Below are 17,819 nucleotides of genomic sequence, written 5' to 3'. Positions count from 1 at the left end.
GGGGGTGTCTTGCTAATTGCCTATAATTTCCACCTGTTGTCTATTCCATTTGCACAACAGCATGTGAAATGTATTGTCAATCAGTGTTGCTTCCTAAGTGGACAGTTTGATTTCACAGAAGTGTGATTGACTTGGAGTTACATTGTGTTGTTTAAGTGTTCCCTTAATTTTTTTGAGCAGTGTGTATATATACAGTGAGCACCATAATTAATTGGATAGTGACAATTTTTTTGTTATTTTGGTTCTGTACTCTAGCACTTTGAGTTTGAAAGGATACAATGAGGGTGAAGTGCAGACTGTCAGCTTTAATTTGAGGGTATTTTCATACATATCGGATGAACCGTTTAGAAATGACAGCACCTTTTGTACATGGTCCCCCCATTTTAAGGTACTACAAGTATTTGTTAAATTGGCTTCACAGATGTGTGTCGTTAGGCAGGTGTATTCATTTGTGTCGTTAGTGAATGCAGGAGAGCTGTTGATGAATAGTATTGATTCTAGACTTTGCTATTGCCTTTGGAGGTTGTTGTTGGGGTGTGACATCATGAGGAAGACAGCAGTGTCGATGCAAATGAAGCTGGCCGTCATAAGGCTCAGAAATGAAAATCAATTAATCAGGAACATTGCAAAAACCCTGGCCCTGCCCAAGTCAACAGTTTGGTTCATCATTAACAAGAAAAAAACAACCGGTGAACTCAATTATGTCAAAAGACCCGGTAGACCGAGGAAGACCACTGTAGTGGATGACCGGAGAATACTCTCTATGGTGAAGAAAACCCCCCTGACAACAGCCCAACAGATCAAAAACACTCTCCTGGATGCAGGTGTAGATGTGTCAAAGTCTACCATACATAGAAGACTACACCAGCAGGACTACAGAGGGTACACTACAAGATGCAAACCACTGATAAGCCTGAAGAACAGAAAGGCGAGATTACAGTTTGCTAAAAAGCACCTAAAAGAGCCCCAAGAGTTCTGGAAAAAAGTATTGTGGACAGATGAGACAAAGATTAACATGTACCAGAGTGATGGAAAGAAATGCCCATGATCCAAAGCATACCACCTCATCCGTGAAACATGGTTAACACGGCAGGTAGCTTAGTGGTTAAGAGCGTTGTGCCAGTAACCGAAAGGTCGCTGGTTCTAATCCCCAAGCCGACTAGGTGAAAAGTCTGTCAATGTGCCCTTGAGCAAGGCACTTAACCCTAATTGCTCCTGTAAGTCGCTCTGGATAAGAGCGTCTGCTAAATGACTAAAATGTATTATGGCTGCCAGTGGAACAGGCTCACTTGTCTTCATCGATGATGTAACTGCAGACAGAAGTAGAACAATGAATACTGAAGTCTACAGAAATATTTTATCTGCTCAGATAAAACCAAATGCCTCCAAACTCATTGGACGGCACTTCATCATGCAACAAGACAATGACCCTAAACATACTGCTAGAGCAACGAAGGGGTTTTTGATGGCCAAAAAGTGGAAAATCCTTGACTGGCCGAGTCAGATCTGAATCCAATTGAACATGCATTTTACATGCTGAAGAGGAGACTGAAGGCAATAAGTCCCCGAAACAAGCAGGAACTGAAGATGGCTGCAGTACAGGCCTGGCAGAGCATCACCAGGGAATATACGCAGCGTCTGGTGATGTCGATGCATCACAGACTTCAAGCAGTCATTGCATGCAAAGGATATGCGACCAAATATTAACAATGATTACTTTATTCTACATTATGTTAAACTGAAACTGTCCAATGTTTTTTGATGCCCGAAAAAGGGGGGGACCATGTACAAAAGCTTCTATAATTTCTAAACGGTTCATCCGATATGTATGAAAATACCCTCAAATTAAAGCTGACAGTCTGCACTTCACCCTCATTGTCATTGTATCCTTTCAAACTCAAAGTGCTAGAGTACAGAACCAAAATAACAAAAAATGTGTCACTGTCCAATGAATTATAGTGCTCACTGTATATATATATATATATATATATATTTATTTTTTTATAATACCCAAAATAACATTCAATTCACAGCTCCCTCTACAGGCTGGAGGTACCCAGCTACCTGCAGGCATTAGTCCCGGAGGCCCTAAGCTCCAGCGTGAACCAGTGGCTGGCCCCGGCGTGGCCCCGGAGGGCCCGCATCACCATCGGCCTGCTGGAGTTCATAGAAGAGGTAAAGATAGGATACTGGCCGTGTCTGAATACCCATATAGCGTACTACATACCATGTACTCATCGTCGCATACTATTTAGCACGTACCGTTTAGTAAACAGTATGCAGTATGCCACGGCCGCAACGCAGTAGCGGCTCCTGACTGGCAGAGTAGGTGGGGCGGGGCCGAGTGCCGGCAGACTTTTCCAAATTCAACAGACATGCATTGCATTAACCAGCCTGATGACAGCTAATTTCCAATTCGATTAATTTCTCTAAACTCTGAATAGAATAGGAATGGAGTTATAGTCGTAATCAGGCTGGTTATAGGCAGACTATCACATTCAACCTATACTGTAGCCCATATAGCCCATCTATCCTATTAAAAAGGACTGAAGACAGAAACAGATCATTTGGTTCCCTTTCAACATATTTATTAGTGAAACCAAAGTGCTGTAACATAAATCAAATCAAATAACCTAGTACACACACCAAAACATTTAATGTTAAAATCAAAAGGCTATTGCACAGAAAAACGTGGACAGTCTGATGCATCACAAATTCAGAACCGCTGAACAGCAAGATAATAAACTAAAGCACTGATCATTGGGAACAAGATCAGAATGACTTCTAAGGCTTGAAACATACTGAACAAAAATATAAACACAACATGTAAAGTGTTGCTCCCATGTTTCATGAGCTGAAATTAATGATCCCAGAAATGTTTCATACGCACAAAAAACGTATCTCTAAAATGTGGTGCACAAATTTGTTTACATCCGTTAGTGAGCATTTCTCCTTTGCCAAGATAATCCATCCATCTGACAGGTGTGGCATATCAAGAAGCTGATTAAACGGCATGATCATTACACAGGTGCACCTTGTGCTGGGGACAATTAAAAGGTCACTCTAAAATGTGCAGTTTTGTCACACAACACAATGCCTCAAGTTTTGAAGGAGTGTGCAATTGGCATGCTGACTGCAGGAATTTCTACCAGAGCTGTTGCCAGAGAATTGAATGTTAATTTCTCTACCCTCCAACATCGTTTTAGAGAATTGGCAGTACGTCCAACCGGCCTCACAACCGCAGACCATGTGTATGGTGTCATGTGGGCGAGCGATTTGCTGATGTGAACGTTATGAACAGAGTACCCCATGGTGGCAGTGGGGTTACGGTATGGGCAGACATAAGCTACGGACAACGAACACAATTGCATTTTATCGATGGCAATTTGAATGCACAGAGATACCGTGACGAGATTCTGAGGCCCATTGTCGTGCCATTCATCCGCCGCCTTCATCTCATGTTTCAGCATGATAAATCACGGCCCCATGTCGCAAGGATCTGTACACAAGCTGAAAATGTCAATTATTCCATTGCCTGCATACTCACCAGACATGTAACCCATTGAGCATGTTTGGGATGCTCTGGATCGACGTGTACGACAGCGTGTTCCAGTTCCTGCCAATATCCAGCAACTTCGCACAGCCGTTGAAGAGGAGTGGGACAAAATTCCACAGGCCACAATCAACAGCCTGATCAACTCTATGTGAAGGAGATGCGTCACGCTGCATGAGGCAAATGGTGGTCACACCAGATACTGACTGGTTTTCTGATCCACGCCCCTACCTTTAAAAAAAAAAAGGTATCTGTGACCAACAGATGCATATCTGTATTCCCAGTCATGTGAAATCCATAGATTAGGGCCTAATGAATTTATTTCAATTGACATTTCCTTATATGAACTGTAACTAAGTAAAGTCTTTGAAATTGCGTTTTATATTTCTATTCAGTATAAGTAGCCTAGCCTACAAAACTAAAACAATCCATATGTTCAAATCAAAAGGTCTGATTAACATGACATCAATAAGGCAGCCACATCCCGAGTCCCCGGTGCCGACACATTCAGAAGTCAAAAGATGGTTTAGCATTTAGCTTAAAAGCTATGACTAAGGTCAAGAGAACAAGAAACACTTTTAATGAGAAAACAGAAATCCACTTTGGGTAAAACAAGATTTGTTTTCAAAGATGTAGCCTTCGATGCAATACTTGTGATCATTTTAAGCAGAACAAAAACAACTTCGCCTACATTTGAACACCACCGCGGAAGCTTCGCTAATATGCATCTTCCCAATTAAGTAGCCCAGTTTTGTTGCTTGGCTACATGAAGAGAACTAGCGCCTATCACTCACAGCCCACCTCTTCCAATGCATTGTGTAAAGTGTTCATAGAATTTTACTAGATGAAGAGCCGAAATGAGTATAGCTACATCCGGGCATTTGAACCATACTCGATTTACAAAAATGCACATACTATAAAGCAGGGTTCTTCAATTCCGGTCCTGGAGGGCCGAAACACTTCTGTTTTTTATTTCTACCTGGTAGTTAATTGCACTCACCTGGTGTCCCAGGTCTGAATTAGCCCCTGATTAGAAGGAGAGGATGAAAAACAGAGGTGTTTCGGCCCTCCAGGACCGGAATTGAAGAACCCTGCTATAAAGCATTCTATTTTCGCATACAGAGAATGCGTAATGCGCGATTGCGTTGTTTTCCGCTATTCAATGATTTCAATAGCGCATCCACATATCTAATCGATCAACTGTTGTCATAGCCGAAATGAGTATGACATCCGGCATTTAAAGTATACTCGATTTTTGAAATGTGGCATACTTTTAAACTAAGTATTTTCACATACTCAAATGGCCTACTATTTAGGACGCAAGTATTGGTATTCGGACACGGCCACTGTATTAACCCCATGAGGACATTTTGTTTGCGGCTTTGTGCATACATATAACATATAAAGCATTGACAAAGCACAGACAATTACAGGGAATAAATACAATCATTGGGAATAGAGAAAGTTCAGTTAATGTGTGATTCATTGTTAGCTAATATATACACCACAATATCAACAGGTGTTCCACGGGGCTTACGGCAGCTTCCTGATGTGTGACGCCAGCCCGCGCCACATAGGCTACAACTTCAAGTACGACTGCAAGATGGCCGACCTGCGCAGCGTGGCTTCTGAGACAGCGGTCCGCGGGTTCATGCGGGGGCGTCGCTGTGAGACCAACGCTGACTGCACCTTTGGGAGTGACTGCACGGCCACCTGCGATCGGCTGGTGAAGCAGTGCAACACGGAGGTGGTCCAGCCCAACCTGGCCAAGGTGTGTGTGTTGCTACAAGACTACCTGCTGTTCGGGGCGCCCCAGGAACTCCGCACAGACCTGGAGAAGCAGCTCCGTACCTGTGTGACGCTCAGCAGCCTGGCCAGCCAAATGGAAGTGCACCACTCGCTGGTCCTCAACAACCTCAAGACCCTGCTGTGGAAGACCATCTCCAACACACAATACTCCTGAGGACCACAGAGCTCCTGCCTTAGTCATTTCTAATGAATACGACCCAGGTCTATGACCCTGGAGTTTCCCCCCCAGGACATACAGATAATTGAAGCCGGTCCAAACTCTACCCTCATTTACCCTAGAGGTACTTGTACTCCCTGAATAGGTGATGACTAAGGAAAATGTTACTTCCCACCACCTTAGATTCTTGGGTCTCTTACAGAATCAGACTATGCCAAAAGCTTGAGTAGAAGACATTTTTGGGGAAACAAAGTTACACCGAATTGAGGTTAGGGATTTAAAATGTACAGGCAGGAAGGTTTCGTTTGATGCAGGAGACTGCATCGGCTCTGGGCCTTGCCTGTGTAATGATAATTTTTAACAAATCTAATTTAAAGATAAAATGTAGAAGTGTATTGTCTTAAAGATCAGTTATGTAACAGTACATGAGGGAAACTCTGGGGCATTTGTGTATACAATTCCTGTGTGGAATATGATCCACTCCCAGACAAGTTAGAACAAAGGATTCAGTCTCATGAGAGATCCCTCTGGATCGTTGATGGACCATGTAACCAATCTGTATCGAACAGATCTGGAACAAAGACTGCACTCTAAACAATGGCCATTTTCTACAGACTAAAGAAAATCACTTATGAATTGTTATTGGGGGGAATTGTGTAGTTTGCCCATAAGCATTTCACATTCAAGGCATGTAGGTCACACTGAAACTCAATCCATGTTCTCACCTTAACTTCCATCCATTCCAGCAGACCTGTGACTTTTCACTGGATTGTTAAATTATTGATTCAATAACGCACATTCAAGCAGTTGCCACATCAATAACATTTTCAATTTAGTTGTAAAAAAAATAATTGTAGTTTCATTGTAATAGTGAAGGACATCCCATGTTTGTGCATCTGAAGAGAAACGCTTAAGAAAATTCAACCAGTGAGATCAGCTCGAGTTTATTTGAAAGTGATACAAGGTAGGCATTTTTATTGAAAACCAATATAGGGTACATGGTGAAATAGGCTCAAAGACTAATAAAACATAAAATGTATGCACGCATGACTGTAAGTCGCTTTGGAAGTCGCTTTGGATAAAAGCGTCTGCTAAATGGCATATTATAGGTCACTATGGTACAGAGTCAAAAGGGTTTTAGTGTGATCGCCATTAAATGCAGTTTACATTTTTATAATAAAGTGGCAGCTGCATTCATGTAGAATCAGATGTCGCCTTAGTCTAGGACCGGTAGGAACGGTGACTGAACGATCTGCTTTCTTCTATTAAGGCTCAAGTTATTACTGTCACCTTGCATCTTCAAATGAAACGGGCCACAACGTTGATTCATTCTTCAGCACCTCTCCCATCTGTCAATGAATGGCACAAAAAAAAAGTGCCAACCCTTTAAAAACAACCAAGAAAAGTAAAACCTCAGGTTAGAGTGAATAAAAAAAACTAAGTATTGGCCCAATGGCAATTACCAGTCAGTAATCAAATTGGTTTTGGCACAAGATGCACACTGCTGGGGGAGTTTAAAACAGGCACATGTTCAAAAACTTCCTGTACATTTTAGTCATTTAGCAGACGCTCTTATCCAGAGCGACTTAGTTAGTGAATACATTTTTTTTTTTTTATACTGGCCCCCCGTGGGAATCGAACCCACAACCCTGGCATTGCAAACGCCATGCTCTATCAACTGAGCTACATCCCTGCCGGCCATTCCCTCCCCTACCCTGGGCCAATTGTGCGCCGCCCATGAATCTCCCGGTCGCGGCCGGCTGCGACAGAGCCTGGATTCGAACCAGGATCTCGTGGCACAGTTAGCACTGCGATGCAGTGCCTTAGACCACTGCGCCACTCAGGAGTGAACATTTGTCTGCAGGTCTAGATGAGTCTCCATATGGCCAAATATAGGAGCCATGATCACTCCAAGTACCCACTGTTATGAGTCCTCAGCGTAGACATAGCCCAGTCACTCTCTGCCCCTCATGACACAGGCTCAACACGTACAGTTGGACTGCAACACCTCAAGGGGCAGATTGCTAGGAGTCCAATATACATTTAGCCAGTGGGTAACCGAATGAGGCGAGGACTTACCATGACTCGTGGCTCCATGTCACCCCCACTATGACCAATCAGCACTGCTACACCTCCAGAATATGCTCCATCTGAAAATAACAAAGATGTAACGATTAAGTTTGAAGAGCCACAATGAGACAGCTCAAGGCAACAAAGTCAAGATGTCAAAGTGTTATATATATTAAGTAGTGGGTCCAAGTAGATTGCTGCTAGTTCTAGAGCATCAGTTATACTATCAAACGTGTGTGATTAATAGGCTAGACACCCTGCCCTCCTGGTGAGGGTCTGGGTACCTGGGACGGTTCCCTAACCGCTGCGCACTGAACAGGGCAGTCAAGCCATTGTGGGTCAGTTTGTCTGCCCACTCATTGCACGACAGTGGCATTGGAGCCACAAGTACATCTCAAGGGGCAAGAAATACACCACTAGTAACTTTGTTCTGAAAAACAAACCCATTAAACATAGGGGCCTACATGAATTCTCCATTGAAAGAGCTTTAGTCCAGGAGTAGGCTTAATCTATACTGGGAAATCAGTCAATTGAACTAAATTAAGCCCTAATCTATAGATTTCACATGACTGGGAATACAGACATGCATCTGCTGAGCACAGATAACTTATTTAAAAACCAGTCCGTATCTGGTGTGATAGCATTCACAACCCAGCCCCGTGAGCCAAAAATTTTAACCATGTCTGTGCAGGTCTCAGATAATGTGGTAGAGGTTATCCATCACAAGTTCAGCGTGGTGCATGATTTCTCATCACAGACCTATTACACTTATTTTAAGACTCAAGTTAAAAATGCCACGGTTGTTGCTTACCATTATGTGCACACTGCACAGCATTCTTTCAGGGAGGAAAGGCAGCAATCATTCTGCTACTTTAATATTACATCCGCTATGGACAGGACACCAATCGATCAGCGGTATCCAATTTCTCATTGGCAGCTTCACATCCGAAGGACAACCATAAAGAGAAAACAGGAAGTTATAGGCATGATATGAACAGTCATTCACCCATATTACATTTCATATACTGTTGCTGATGTTGGCGCTATGATCACTCCAAGTACCCACTGTTCTGGGTCCTTGGCGTAGACATAGCCCGGTCACTCTCCGCCCCTCATGACACAGGCTCAACACGTAGTCGGACTGCAACACCTCAAGGGGCAGATTGCTAGGAAAACATACATTTAGCAGGTGCATAACCAAATGAGGCAAGGACTTACCATGGCTTGTGGTACCATGTCATGACCCACTATGACCATTAAGTCAGCACTGCTGCACCTCCAGACTATCCTTTATCTGAAGAGGACAAAAGATGGTAACACTTCAGTTTAAAAAGAGCCACCAGGAAAACAGTCAAGGCAACGAAGCTAGTAGTCAAAGTGTACAAATAAGTAGTTAGTCCAAGTAGATTGCGGCTTGTTCGACAGCCCTCAAACTCCGGACATTGAAGCCAGTTCCACAGAGTTTATTATTTCCTCTAATCAGGGACTGATTTAGACCTCAAGACACCAGGTGGGTGAAATTCAGGTAGAACAGAAACCCAGCAGGCTCCAGACCTCGACGGGCAGCGTTTTGTAAACTCTGTCCTCGGGACCCCAAGGGGTGCATGTTTTTGCCCCAACATTACACAGCTGATTCAAATATTATTGGTCAGTTTCAGTCTGCCCGCTCAGTGCAACAATGAGTTACATTGCAAGGGGCAAGAACCACCTAGAAATACCATAATTAACTTGTCTTCTGAAAAACACAAGCCCATTAAACTGTTAGTAGGGGCCTAAATGGATTCTCCATTGAAATACCTTTAGTCCAAGAGTAGGCTTAACCATGTCTGGGACACCAGCACAAAGCATTCACAACCAAGCCTTGTAAAGCAGCATTTGTAACCATGTCTGTGCAGGTCTCAGATAATGTGGTAGAGGTTATCCATCACAAGTTCAGCGTGGTGCATGATTTCTCATCACAGACCTATTACGCATTAATTTTAAGACTGGACAGAGTTCAAAATGCCACCCGATGTTGCTTACCGTTATGTGCACAGCATTCTTTCAGGGGGGAAAGGCAGGCCTTACTGCTACTTTCATGTGTCATCCACTTAGGCACCAATAGATCATCGTGGTATCCAATGTTCTTCATTGGACTCTTCACCTCTGAGACACAACTATAAAGAGAAAACAGGACATTAATGAGTGATTCTTTACCCTTAAAGGGCAACTCCGCCACTAACATTCGTCTCCAGCATTAACCGTCACATATAGTTACGTTTCACCCCGACATCAAAAGTTACCATTTTAAAGAGTGACTTCCAAAACACTGATATTTGCGGTGACAAGGTGAGCAAGAAAAAAAAAAGCCTCCCGCTTGCTAAAAGCTACTTAGAGGTTTTGAAAATCAACGTTTCACTTTCAATCCAAACGTGATGTCATCAGCATTTAGGACCTTTATCTTTCTTAACCAGAGAAACGCACCAGTTTTCGCATATTTAGACTCTGGTTTGGTGCTGGAGATAATGAAGGGGAGGTTGAAAAGTGGAGGAGATTCCGTTTAAAATATTATATACACCTACATAAAGCCACAAATCTGGGCGCCCAGGTGGCCGCAGCCACTAGAAAATACGACACCTTTCGCCCCGCAATCTAATGACCAATGGAAAGGTCAAACCGAGCCTTCGACGCCTCTTAAATAAAATCAGAATCTTATTAATTTACTATAAGCGTAAAAGTACGCATATCAATCGAGAAATGAGACCTTTACGACGTGAGTGACTGGCAGTCAATGAGTTACTTTTGCTCGCACCAACTTCCAACAGCCATGCCCGACTACACGTATTACTTGAGTCAGCAACACGTTACTACAAATAATTATACGAGACGCTCCCGAAACATCGTTGCCAACCGTATCCCGAAACGGTCTAGGTCGTGCCAGTAGCACGGAACCACGTGTATATGGTTACAACTAAAGTTGTAGTAAAAAAATAATAATATGTTGCTGCACCCGAGACAACAAAAAGTGCTCAATAAAAAGTTTTCAATTCATGTTTGGGTGTATTACAGTTCTACAGTAGGTAGGCCTGAAACTAAAACATGTAAATCACCATGTGCTACTCACCATGCTCAGACCGAGAAGAGAAGACAAGAGGACGAAAAACAGGGGAGGTGTCTATTTATAAGGGTCACCTACGGAATCTTTGAAGGACAATTTAAGGCAAGCAAGTATGCGTTTGAGTGGTTTCATTCAGTCCCATACAGGTCCACTAGCTAGGTTTCCATCCAATTGGCGGCAGATTTTCATGCGAATACTCCAGAATACGCATAAAGAAAATATGCGCCTTTTCCCCACCAAATTTACTTTTTGCGGATAAAACTCAGTGCGTGATGAAGTAGTGTACACAAAATGTACTTTTTCGCTTAAGTTTTCATATACCCAATAAAAGCTTTTAGTTCAATATTTTCAACTCTACGGATAGTTGTCACTAAAACTGGTGCGTTAATTAAAAAGCAAATATGCCTACTCTGGTGTTGGCATGTGCACTCTAGCCCAGGGTTTCCCAAAGTCGGTCATGTCTCAATCAATATTTGCGCATAAAGGCGTTTCCACTTCCATTTCTCACATGATCCATTTTAGACACAAAAAGATCCCACCATGTTGAACGAACAAATCTGTCCCCATTTATAAAAATGAGACACGATCGTAATCACGAAATTGATGAGAAAAGGGGGATACAAATAACTGTGCATGTAGAAAAATTGACACAAAAAAGGAGACCAAACATATTTAGTGAAAATGAAGTTTACTTGATAAATAGAATGAGTGCAGTGCATTCATGTCATTTGATTCAGAAATTCTATTTTTTTCATTGAATTTGACCAGATGATGACAAACAAACTGAGATTTAGCAATAATCTGGAAACATGCTGATCAAATCTGGATCAGTTGATGATGGAACAAACATTGGAATTACACATTTTGTACATCTAGAAAAATATCAAGGCTTCTGTACAAATTCATCAAATCTGTTGCTAAAACATGGTGCTTCATAGAGTATTCATAGTCTTTTAGCAGTAAAGTCCTTGGCCATGTTCGAATACTGATTTTCGTCCTCTATCTTCTCTTCTTTGGCATAAATCCCTAATCTGATATCAATATGTTGGGGCAAACTATGAAGTGGAACACTTGCTTCCAGATACTACAATCTTAGCCAAAAGGTAGAGATTTCGCCTATCCTATCACTTTAGATCAGGTATTACTTAAAGGAAGGGAGTAAAGATGAATACATTTTCAAAGACCTCAAACAGGGGCCCTTCATTCCCCCGTGTTGCCTCTCACTAGGAGCCTGGTGTGAGGCCAGCTGCCGATAGACCCTGCAGCAGCTCCATCTGTCTCCTTTTGTCCTTGGCTCGGTTGATGGTCATCTTGAACAGGCGGCAGTACAGCTCCATAGCGGCTGGCGTGTCGTCATTCCCAGGCACCGGGTAAGTCACCAGGCTGGGGTTGCAGTTAGAGTCCACCACCCCCACTGTGGGTATATTCATCTTCGCCGCATCGCGGACCCCAACATGCTGCTGGAAGACATTGTTGAGCGTTGAGAGGAAGACGATGAGGTCAGGCAGCCGAACCCCCGGGCCGTACTGGATGGGTGCGTTGGTGAGCAGGCCGCCCTGCCAGTAGCGTGTGTGGGCGTATTCTCCGCAGTCTTGCGCTGTGCTCTCCACCAGGTGACCGAACTGGCGGCGGCGGGAGACGAAGAGGATGACGCCGCCGCGGTAGGCGATGTGGGCGGTGAAGTTTAGGGCGCTCTGGAGGTGCTCCACTGTCTGGTCCAGGTCGATGATGTCCTGGTCCAGTCGACTGCCGAACAGGTAGGGCTCCATCAGCCTACGAGAGAGGGAGGGAGAAAGAGGGAGGGAAGGAGAGAGAAACCAGAGATTATTGTTTGTGTGAGAACGTTTTGATGTTTATACTTACATGTTGTCTCTAATATCTGAAAGCTGCCAAACATTTTGCCCAATAGAGATGATTTATTCTACTCGTCTGATCCAAGATGGTAGATCAGAGTCATAAGTCTAATATGAACCACAACGACAAGTTGACAACAAATCATAGTGCAACTGTTAGATTAAATATGGAAATCATAGTCAACACACCTGTGTCTGCAGCCTTTCTTGTGGCCGAGGTGAACTCTGGCATCGAATAGATCTTTCAACGAGAACAGTTCTGACAAGCGGAAGAAATCTGGCATTTCAAGGGGAAGGTTCAGGATCTTGTCAGTGACAGCTAGAAAAAAAAGAGAGAAGAGATTTTCTCCTTGTGATGGTGAAGTAGAGAATCTTTATGAATGCGTGTAAAACTTAATATCCATGCCTATAACTACTGTAAGACAGCTAAATGTATTTGTCACTGACAACTGCCTACCTGTGCTGTCAGTTTGCAAGGGGAGTGTTTTGACAGCCGCAGCAATCGCATAGAGAGGTCCACTACAGGAATATCCGGCTGCAACAAGCCAGGGGTGGTGGAGCCCGCGCAAACCTAAGAAACACACCAGCATAAAATTAGCTAGCAGTCATAAGATAACGACAGTAGCTAACTGCAAAATTACAACGACTACATTGTAACGTTGACCATCCAACTTGATTTGAATGTGTGATATAGAGGGCTGCATTCCCGTGGGATGCCCGCGGGACCCGACAGAGATCATTGCGGCAGGAGCGGGCAGTGAGACAGATTACTTTGGGATTCAAATATTTGTTGTCCCGCAGATTATTTGGAAATGTTTGTCTTGCTGCTTCGCATGCGTTAGCTTAAGCCTACCTATTGTGTTAAAAGCACATATTTTTTCACATTATTCACACACAGAATTCGTTGCTTCAATTTCAGTAGCCTACCTCTCCTCTATAGTTGTGTGTGTGAGTTCAAGTGCGCCTAGTATGTGTTTTCTCATTGAAATAGAGTAGGCTGCTTACATTGCCGGAGAATCAAGTGGCAATTCATTTAAATATGAAATTAACTACATATGATTAGACTGTAGTTTACTACAGTGTCTGTAAATAAATATTGATAATGGAAAGAAGTGGAGGGCCCTCAACAAACGTGAGTCGAGGTGCAGTAAAATGTTTTATTAAAAATGAAAAGGCACAACGCAAGTATAGATTTGGCTACAATGGCGAGCGAGCGTTGCGCCTTTTCATTTTCAATAAGTATTAATGACCCATTTATTTGTCTCTGCCTGCAAATCGTCCTCCTAAAAAAGGTAGGTTACAGTGCATTCGGAAAGTATTCAGACCCCTTGACATTTTCCACATTTTGTTATGTTACAGCCTTATTCTAATTCCCCCCCCTCAATCTACACACAACACCCCATAATGACAAAGCAAAAACAGGTTATAATTTTTTGCAAATGTATTAAAAATAAAAAAAACTGAAATATTACATTTGCATAAGTATTCAGACCCTTTACTCAGTACTTTGTTGAAGCACCTTTGGTAGCGATTACAGCCTCGAGTCTTCTTGGGTATGACCCTCCAAGCTTGGCACACCTGTATTTGGGGAGTTTCTCCCAGTCTTCTCTGCAGATCCTCTCAAGCTCTGTCAGGTTGGATGGGGAGCGTTGCTGCACAGCTATTTTCAGGTAGGTCTCTCCAGAGATGTTCGATCTGGTTCATGTCCGGGCTCTGGCTGGGCCACTCGAGGACATTCAGAGACTTGTTCCGAAGCCACTCCTGCGCTGTCTTGGCTGTGTGCTTAGCGTCGTTGTCCTGTTGGAAGGTGAACCTTCGCCCCAGTCTGAGGTCCTGAGCGCTCTGGAACAGGTTTTCATCAAGTACCTCTCTGTACTTTGCTCCGTTCATCTTTCCCTCGATCCTGACTAGTCTTCCAGTCCCTGCCGCTGAAAAACATCCCCACAGCATTATGCTGCCACCATCATGCTTCACCGTAGGGATGGTGCCAGGTTTCATCAAGACGTGACGCTTCGCATTCAGGCCAAATAATCTCATGGTCTGAGAGTCCTTTAGGTGCCTTTTGGCAAACTCCAAGCGGACTGTCATGTGCCTTTTACTGAGGAGTGGCTTCCTCTACCATAATGGCCTGGTTGGTGGAGTGCTGCAGAGATGGTTGTCCTTCTGGAAAATTCTTCCATCTCCTCAGAGGAACTCTGGAGCTCTGTCAGAGTGTCCATCGGGTTCTTGGTCACCTCCCTGACCAAAGCCCTTCTCCCCCGATTGCTCAGTTTGGCCGGGCGGCCAGCTCTAGGAAGAGTCTTGGTGGTTCCAAACTTCTTCCATTTAAGAATGATGGCAGACACTGTGTTCTTGGGGACCTTCAATGCTGCAGAAATGTTTTGGTACCCTTCCCCAGGTCTGTGCCTCGACACAATCCTGTCTCAGAGCTCTACGGACAATTCCTTCGACCTCATGGCTTGGTTTTTGCTCTGACATGCACTGTCAACTGTGGGACCTAATATAGACAGGTGTGTGCCGTTCCAAATCATGTACAATCAATTGAATTTACCACAGGTGGACTTCAATCAAGTTGTAGAAACATCTCAAGGATGATCAATGGAAACAGGATGCATCGGAGCTCAATTTCAAATATCATAGCAAAGGGTTTGAATACTTATGTAAATAAGGGGGGGGGATATTGTGTATAGATTGAGTAGGGGAAAAAATTATTTTATCCATTTTAGAATAAGGCTGTAACGTAACAAAATGTGGAAAAAGGGAAGGAGTCTGAATACATCCTATAGGACTATAAAAAACGTAGCAAGTGTCGCTGTCATCATTCTTGCTGCTTCAAGTTCAGTAGCCATATGTGCGATATCAGGTGCGCGTGTGCTCAATTAAATAGAGTAGGCTATAGCCTATGGATGGGCGGAGAAGCACAGGGCAGTTATCTTTCCAAGGAAGTGTACTTCCTAAATATAATTAGGCTATAGTTTACTCCGTCTGAAAATATTCAGGTAGGCTATAAAAATAGCTCAAGAGAAAGTGCAAGTCTCCAACTCTGCGCTCTTCAAACTACATCTAGCATATTGGCTGATGTGTGTAGCTACACGGACTGAGTTTCTTGTGTCTTTATTGACCTTTTATTTCAATATTTGCACTGTCTCTATGCACACTCACAGGGCCCTACACACTGTCACTCCAACACACACAAACGCTCACTCCATAATTTGCTCACTTACACATAATACGCACATACAGTTATACTGACTCTACACACCCCCACGCTGCTGCTACCGTTTATTTTATATCCTGTTGCCCAGTCCCCTTACCCCTATACATATCTACCGCCATCACTCCAGTATCCCTGCACATGTAAATATGGTATTGGAACTGACTTTTTCAATATTTCCAGTATATAGTATGCTTACTTAGTGTATTTCATATTTTCTAGTAATACATTGTTATTGATTATTGCATTGTTGGGTTTTGAGTTTGCAAGAAAGGCATTTTACTGTACTTGTGCATGTGACATTAAAACTTGAAATACTAGTATACTCTAGCCCAGTAATACAGATAGCCTAACAATGGGCCACGTGAGAATCTCTGGTAATTTAACCAATTTCTTAAGTTATTTTTATGCATTTGATATCGCCTATAGGGGGCAAAATTGCTGGGACTGGGTTGGGACAGTTCTTACGGTAGTGGGTGGGAGTCGGACAGAAAGCCAGCGGGTGGGTATGAAAAAGCTGTGGGTGCTAACAAGATGAAAAAATCAGTCCCACGCAGACATCTAGTGTGATGCTACTGCTAGCTAGCATTGGTTGTGTAATGGAATTGTCGGCCTATCAAACAAGCATAAGTTGTACAGTTTTACAAGGTAGCAAAACATATTTAAAATCAATTCTTTAATAAGCATAACCAAAATACATCAATTGATTGTATAATGTAAATAAAATGTACCTTTGGTAAGAACTCCAGCTGCCATGCTTGCTTAGGCTCTGTACCGCCCACTGAAGGTCAAATAAAAATGCAACTGGGTAGTTGTAGTCCATTGGATGTTTCGTGCGCACTAGATCAAGCGTCAATAATTTATGTTGGACTACAACTCCCATGAGCACTTATTAATTTGTTTATTCAAAAAACTTTATTGAAATGTAATACAAAGCAATGTACAGATAACAGCCAAAATTAAGGAAACACCAACATAAAACGTCTTAAATAGGGCGTTGGGCTACCACGAGCCGCATCAATGCCAAGGATAGGGCGTTAGGCCACCACGAGCCGCCAGAGCAGCATCAATGCGCCTTGGCATAGATTCTAAACGTGTTTGGAACTCCATTTGTGGGATGCGCAGTAGTGGTGCTTGGGTAAAATCACTGGGGATGTCCAGATAGTAAAAAAGCCATATTACAAGTTAGTTCGTGATAATTGTGTTGTTTGCTCTATAACCCATTCATTCATAAGCCACTGTGATATAGCCTACAAAAAGGCAGAGACAACAAAAAGACAACTGTCACACAGTGGGTGGAATAAATTGAACTACACATACCTTTGTTTCATCACAAAACCGGAGAGCAAGCTGTCAGGTGAAGTCCACAAAACAAATATTGCATGTAACAAACAGTTAGGCCTACATGACCTATAGCATGGTCAAACAAGTTAATGTTTGACAGTTTACTAAACAACTATACTGAACAAAAATATAAATGCAACATGTAAAGTGTTGGTTTCATGAGCTGAAATAACATATCCCAGAAATGTACCATACACACAAAAAACGTATTTCTCTCAAATTTTGAGCACAAATTTGTTAGTGAGCATTTATCCTTTGCCACGATAATCCATCCACCTGACAGGTGTGGCATATCAAGAAGCTGATTAAACAGCATGTTCATTACACAGATGCACCTTGTGCTGGGGACAATAAAAGGCCACTCTAAAATGTGCAGTTGTCACAACACAATGCCACAGATGTCTCAAGTTTTGCAATTGGCATGCTGACTGCACTAATGTCCACCAGAGCTGTAGCCAGAGAATCTAATGTTAATTTCTCTACCATAAGACACCTCCAACGTCGTTTTAGAGAATTCGGCATTACTTCCAACTGGCATCACAATCGCAGAACACATGTAACCACGCCAGCCCAGGACCTCCACATCTGGCTTCTTCACCTGCGGGATGTCTGAGACCAGCCACTCGGACAGCTGATGAAACTGAGGAGTATTTCTGTCTGTAATAAAACCCTTTTGTTGGGAAAAACTCATTCTGATTGGCTGAGCCTGGCTCCCCAGTGGG

At 43.0% G+C, this 17,819-nt stretch overlaps 2 protein-coding genes, 1 long non-coding RNA gene and 2 other non-coding genes across 7 annotated transcripts in view; 1 reads left to right on the top strand and 4 right to left on the bottom strand.

Moving 5' to 3' along the window:
- LOC121541477 (divergent protein kinase domain 1B) overlaps positions 1–6,163 on the top strand; it is a 33,529-nt gene extending 27,366 nt beyond the window's left edge. For both annotated transcript variants that reach the window (XM_041850514.2, XM_041850515.2), the window contains exons 6-7: positions 2,034–2,175; positions 5,073–6,163. In XM_041850514.2, the coding sequence (XP_041706448.2) occupies positions 2,034–2,175; positions 5,073–5,516 (586 nt within the window). In that variant the 3' untranslated portion in view covers positions 5,517–6,163. The remainder of the gene's footprint in view (positions 1–2,033; positions 2,176–5,072) is intronic.
- A 284-nt stretch (positions 6,164–6,447) lies between these two features.
- On the bottom strand, positions 6,448–10,732 carry LOC121541479. 2 transcript variants are annotated; one of them, XR_005995759.1, is made up of 6 exons: positions 10,693–10,732; positions 9,612–9,745; positions 8,808–8,883; positions 8,401–8,526; positions 7,599–7,669; positions 6,448–6,903 (listed from the first exon to the last, which is right to left on the bottom strand). It is a non-coding gene; the product is annotated as an uncharacterized LOC121541479 (long non-coding RNA). The 2 variants fall into 2 exon arrangements; XR_005995760.1 differs by having other exon boundaries at positions 6,448–6,868.
- On the bottom strand, positions 7,409–7,540 carry LOC121542257. Its single transcript, XR_005995864.1, has one exon. It is a non-coding gene; the product is annotated as a small nucleolar RNA SNORA17 (small nucleolar RNA).
- On the bottom strand, positions 8,623–8,752 carry LOC121542258. The gene has a single exon (XR_005995865.1). It is a non-coding gene; the product is annotated as a small nucleolar RNA SNORA17 (small nucleolar RNA).
- A 625-nt stretch (positions 10,733–11,357) lies between the features above and the next one.
- LOC121541480 (28S ribosomal protein S2, mitochondrial-like) lies at positions 11,358–17,264 on the bottom strand. Its single transcript, XM_041850517.2, has 4 exons — positions 16,485–17,264; positions 12,997–13,110; positions 12,729–12,858; positions 11,358–12,459 (listed from the first exon to the last, which is right to left on the bottom strand). The coding sequence occupies exons 1-4, from the start codon at positions 16,507–16,509 to the stop codon at positions 11,910–11,912; spliced, it is 819 nt and encodes a 272-aa protein (XP_041706451.1). The 5' UTR covers positions 16,510–17,264; the 3' UTR covers positions 11,358–11,909.
- Between the last annotated feature and the right edge of the window lie 555 nt (positions 17,265–17,819).

Source organism: Coregonus clupeaformis, chromosome 27 (assembly GCF_020615455.1).
Source record: "Coregonus clupeaformis isolate EN_2021a chromosome 27, ASM2061545v1, whole genome shotgun sequence".
NCBI classification, from domain to species: Eukaryota; Metazoa; Chordata; class Actinopteri; order Salmoniformes; family Salmonidae; genus Coregonus; species Coregonus clupeaformis.
Note: the sequence above shows the minus strand (reverse complement) of the source record. Positions and strands in the feature narration are given on the sequence as shown.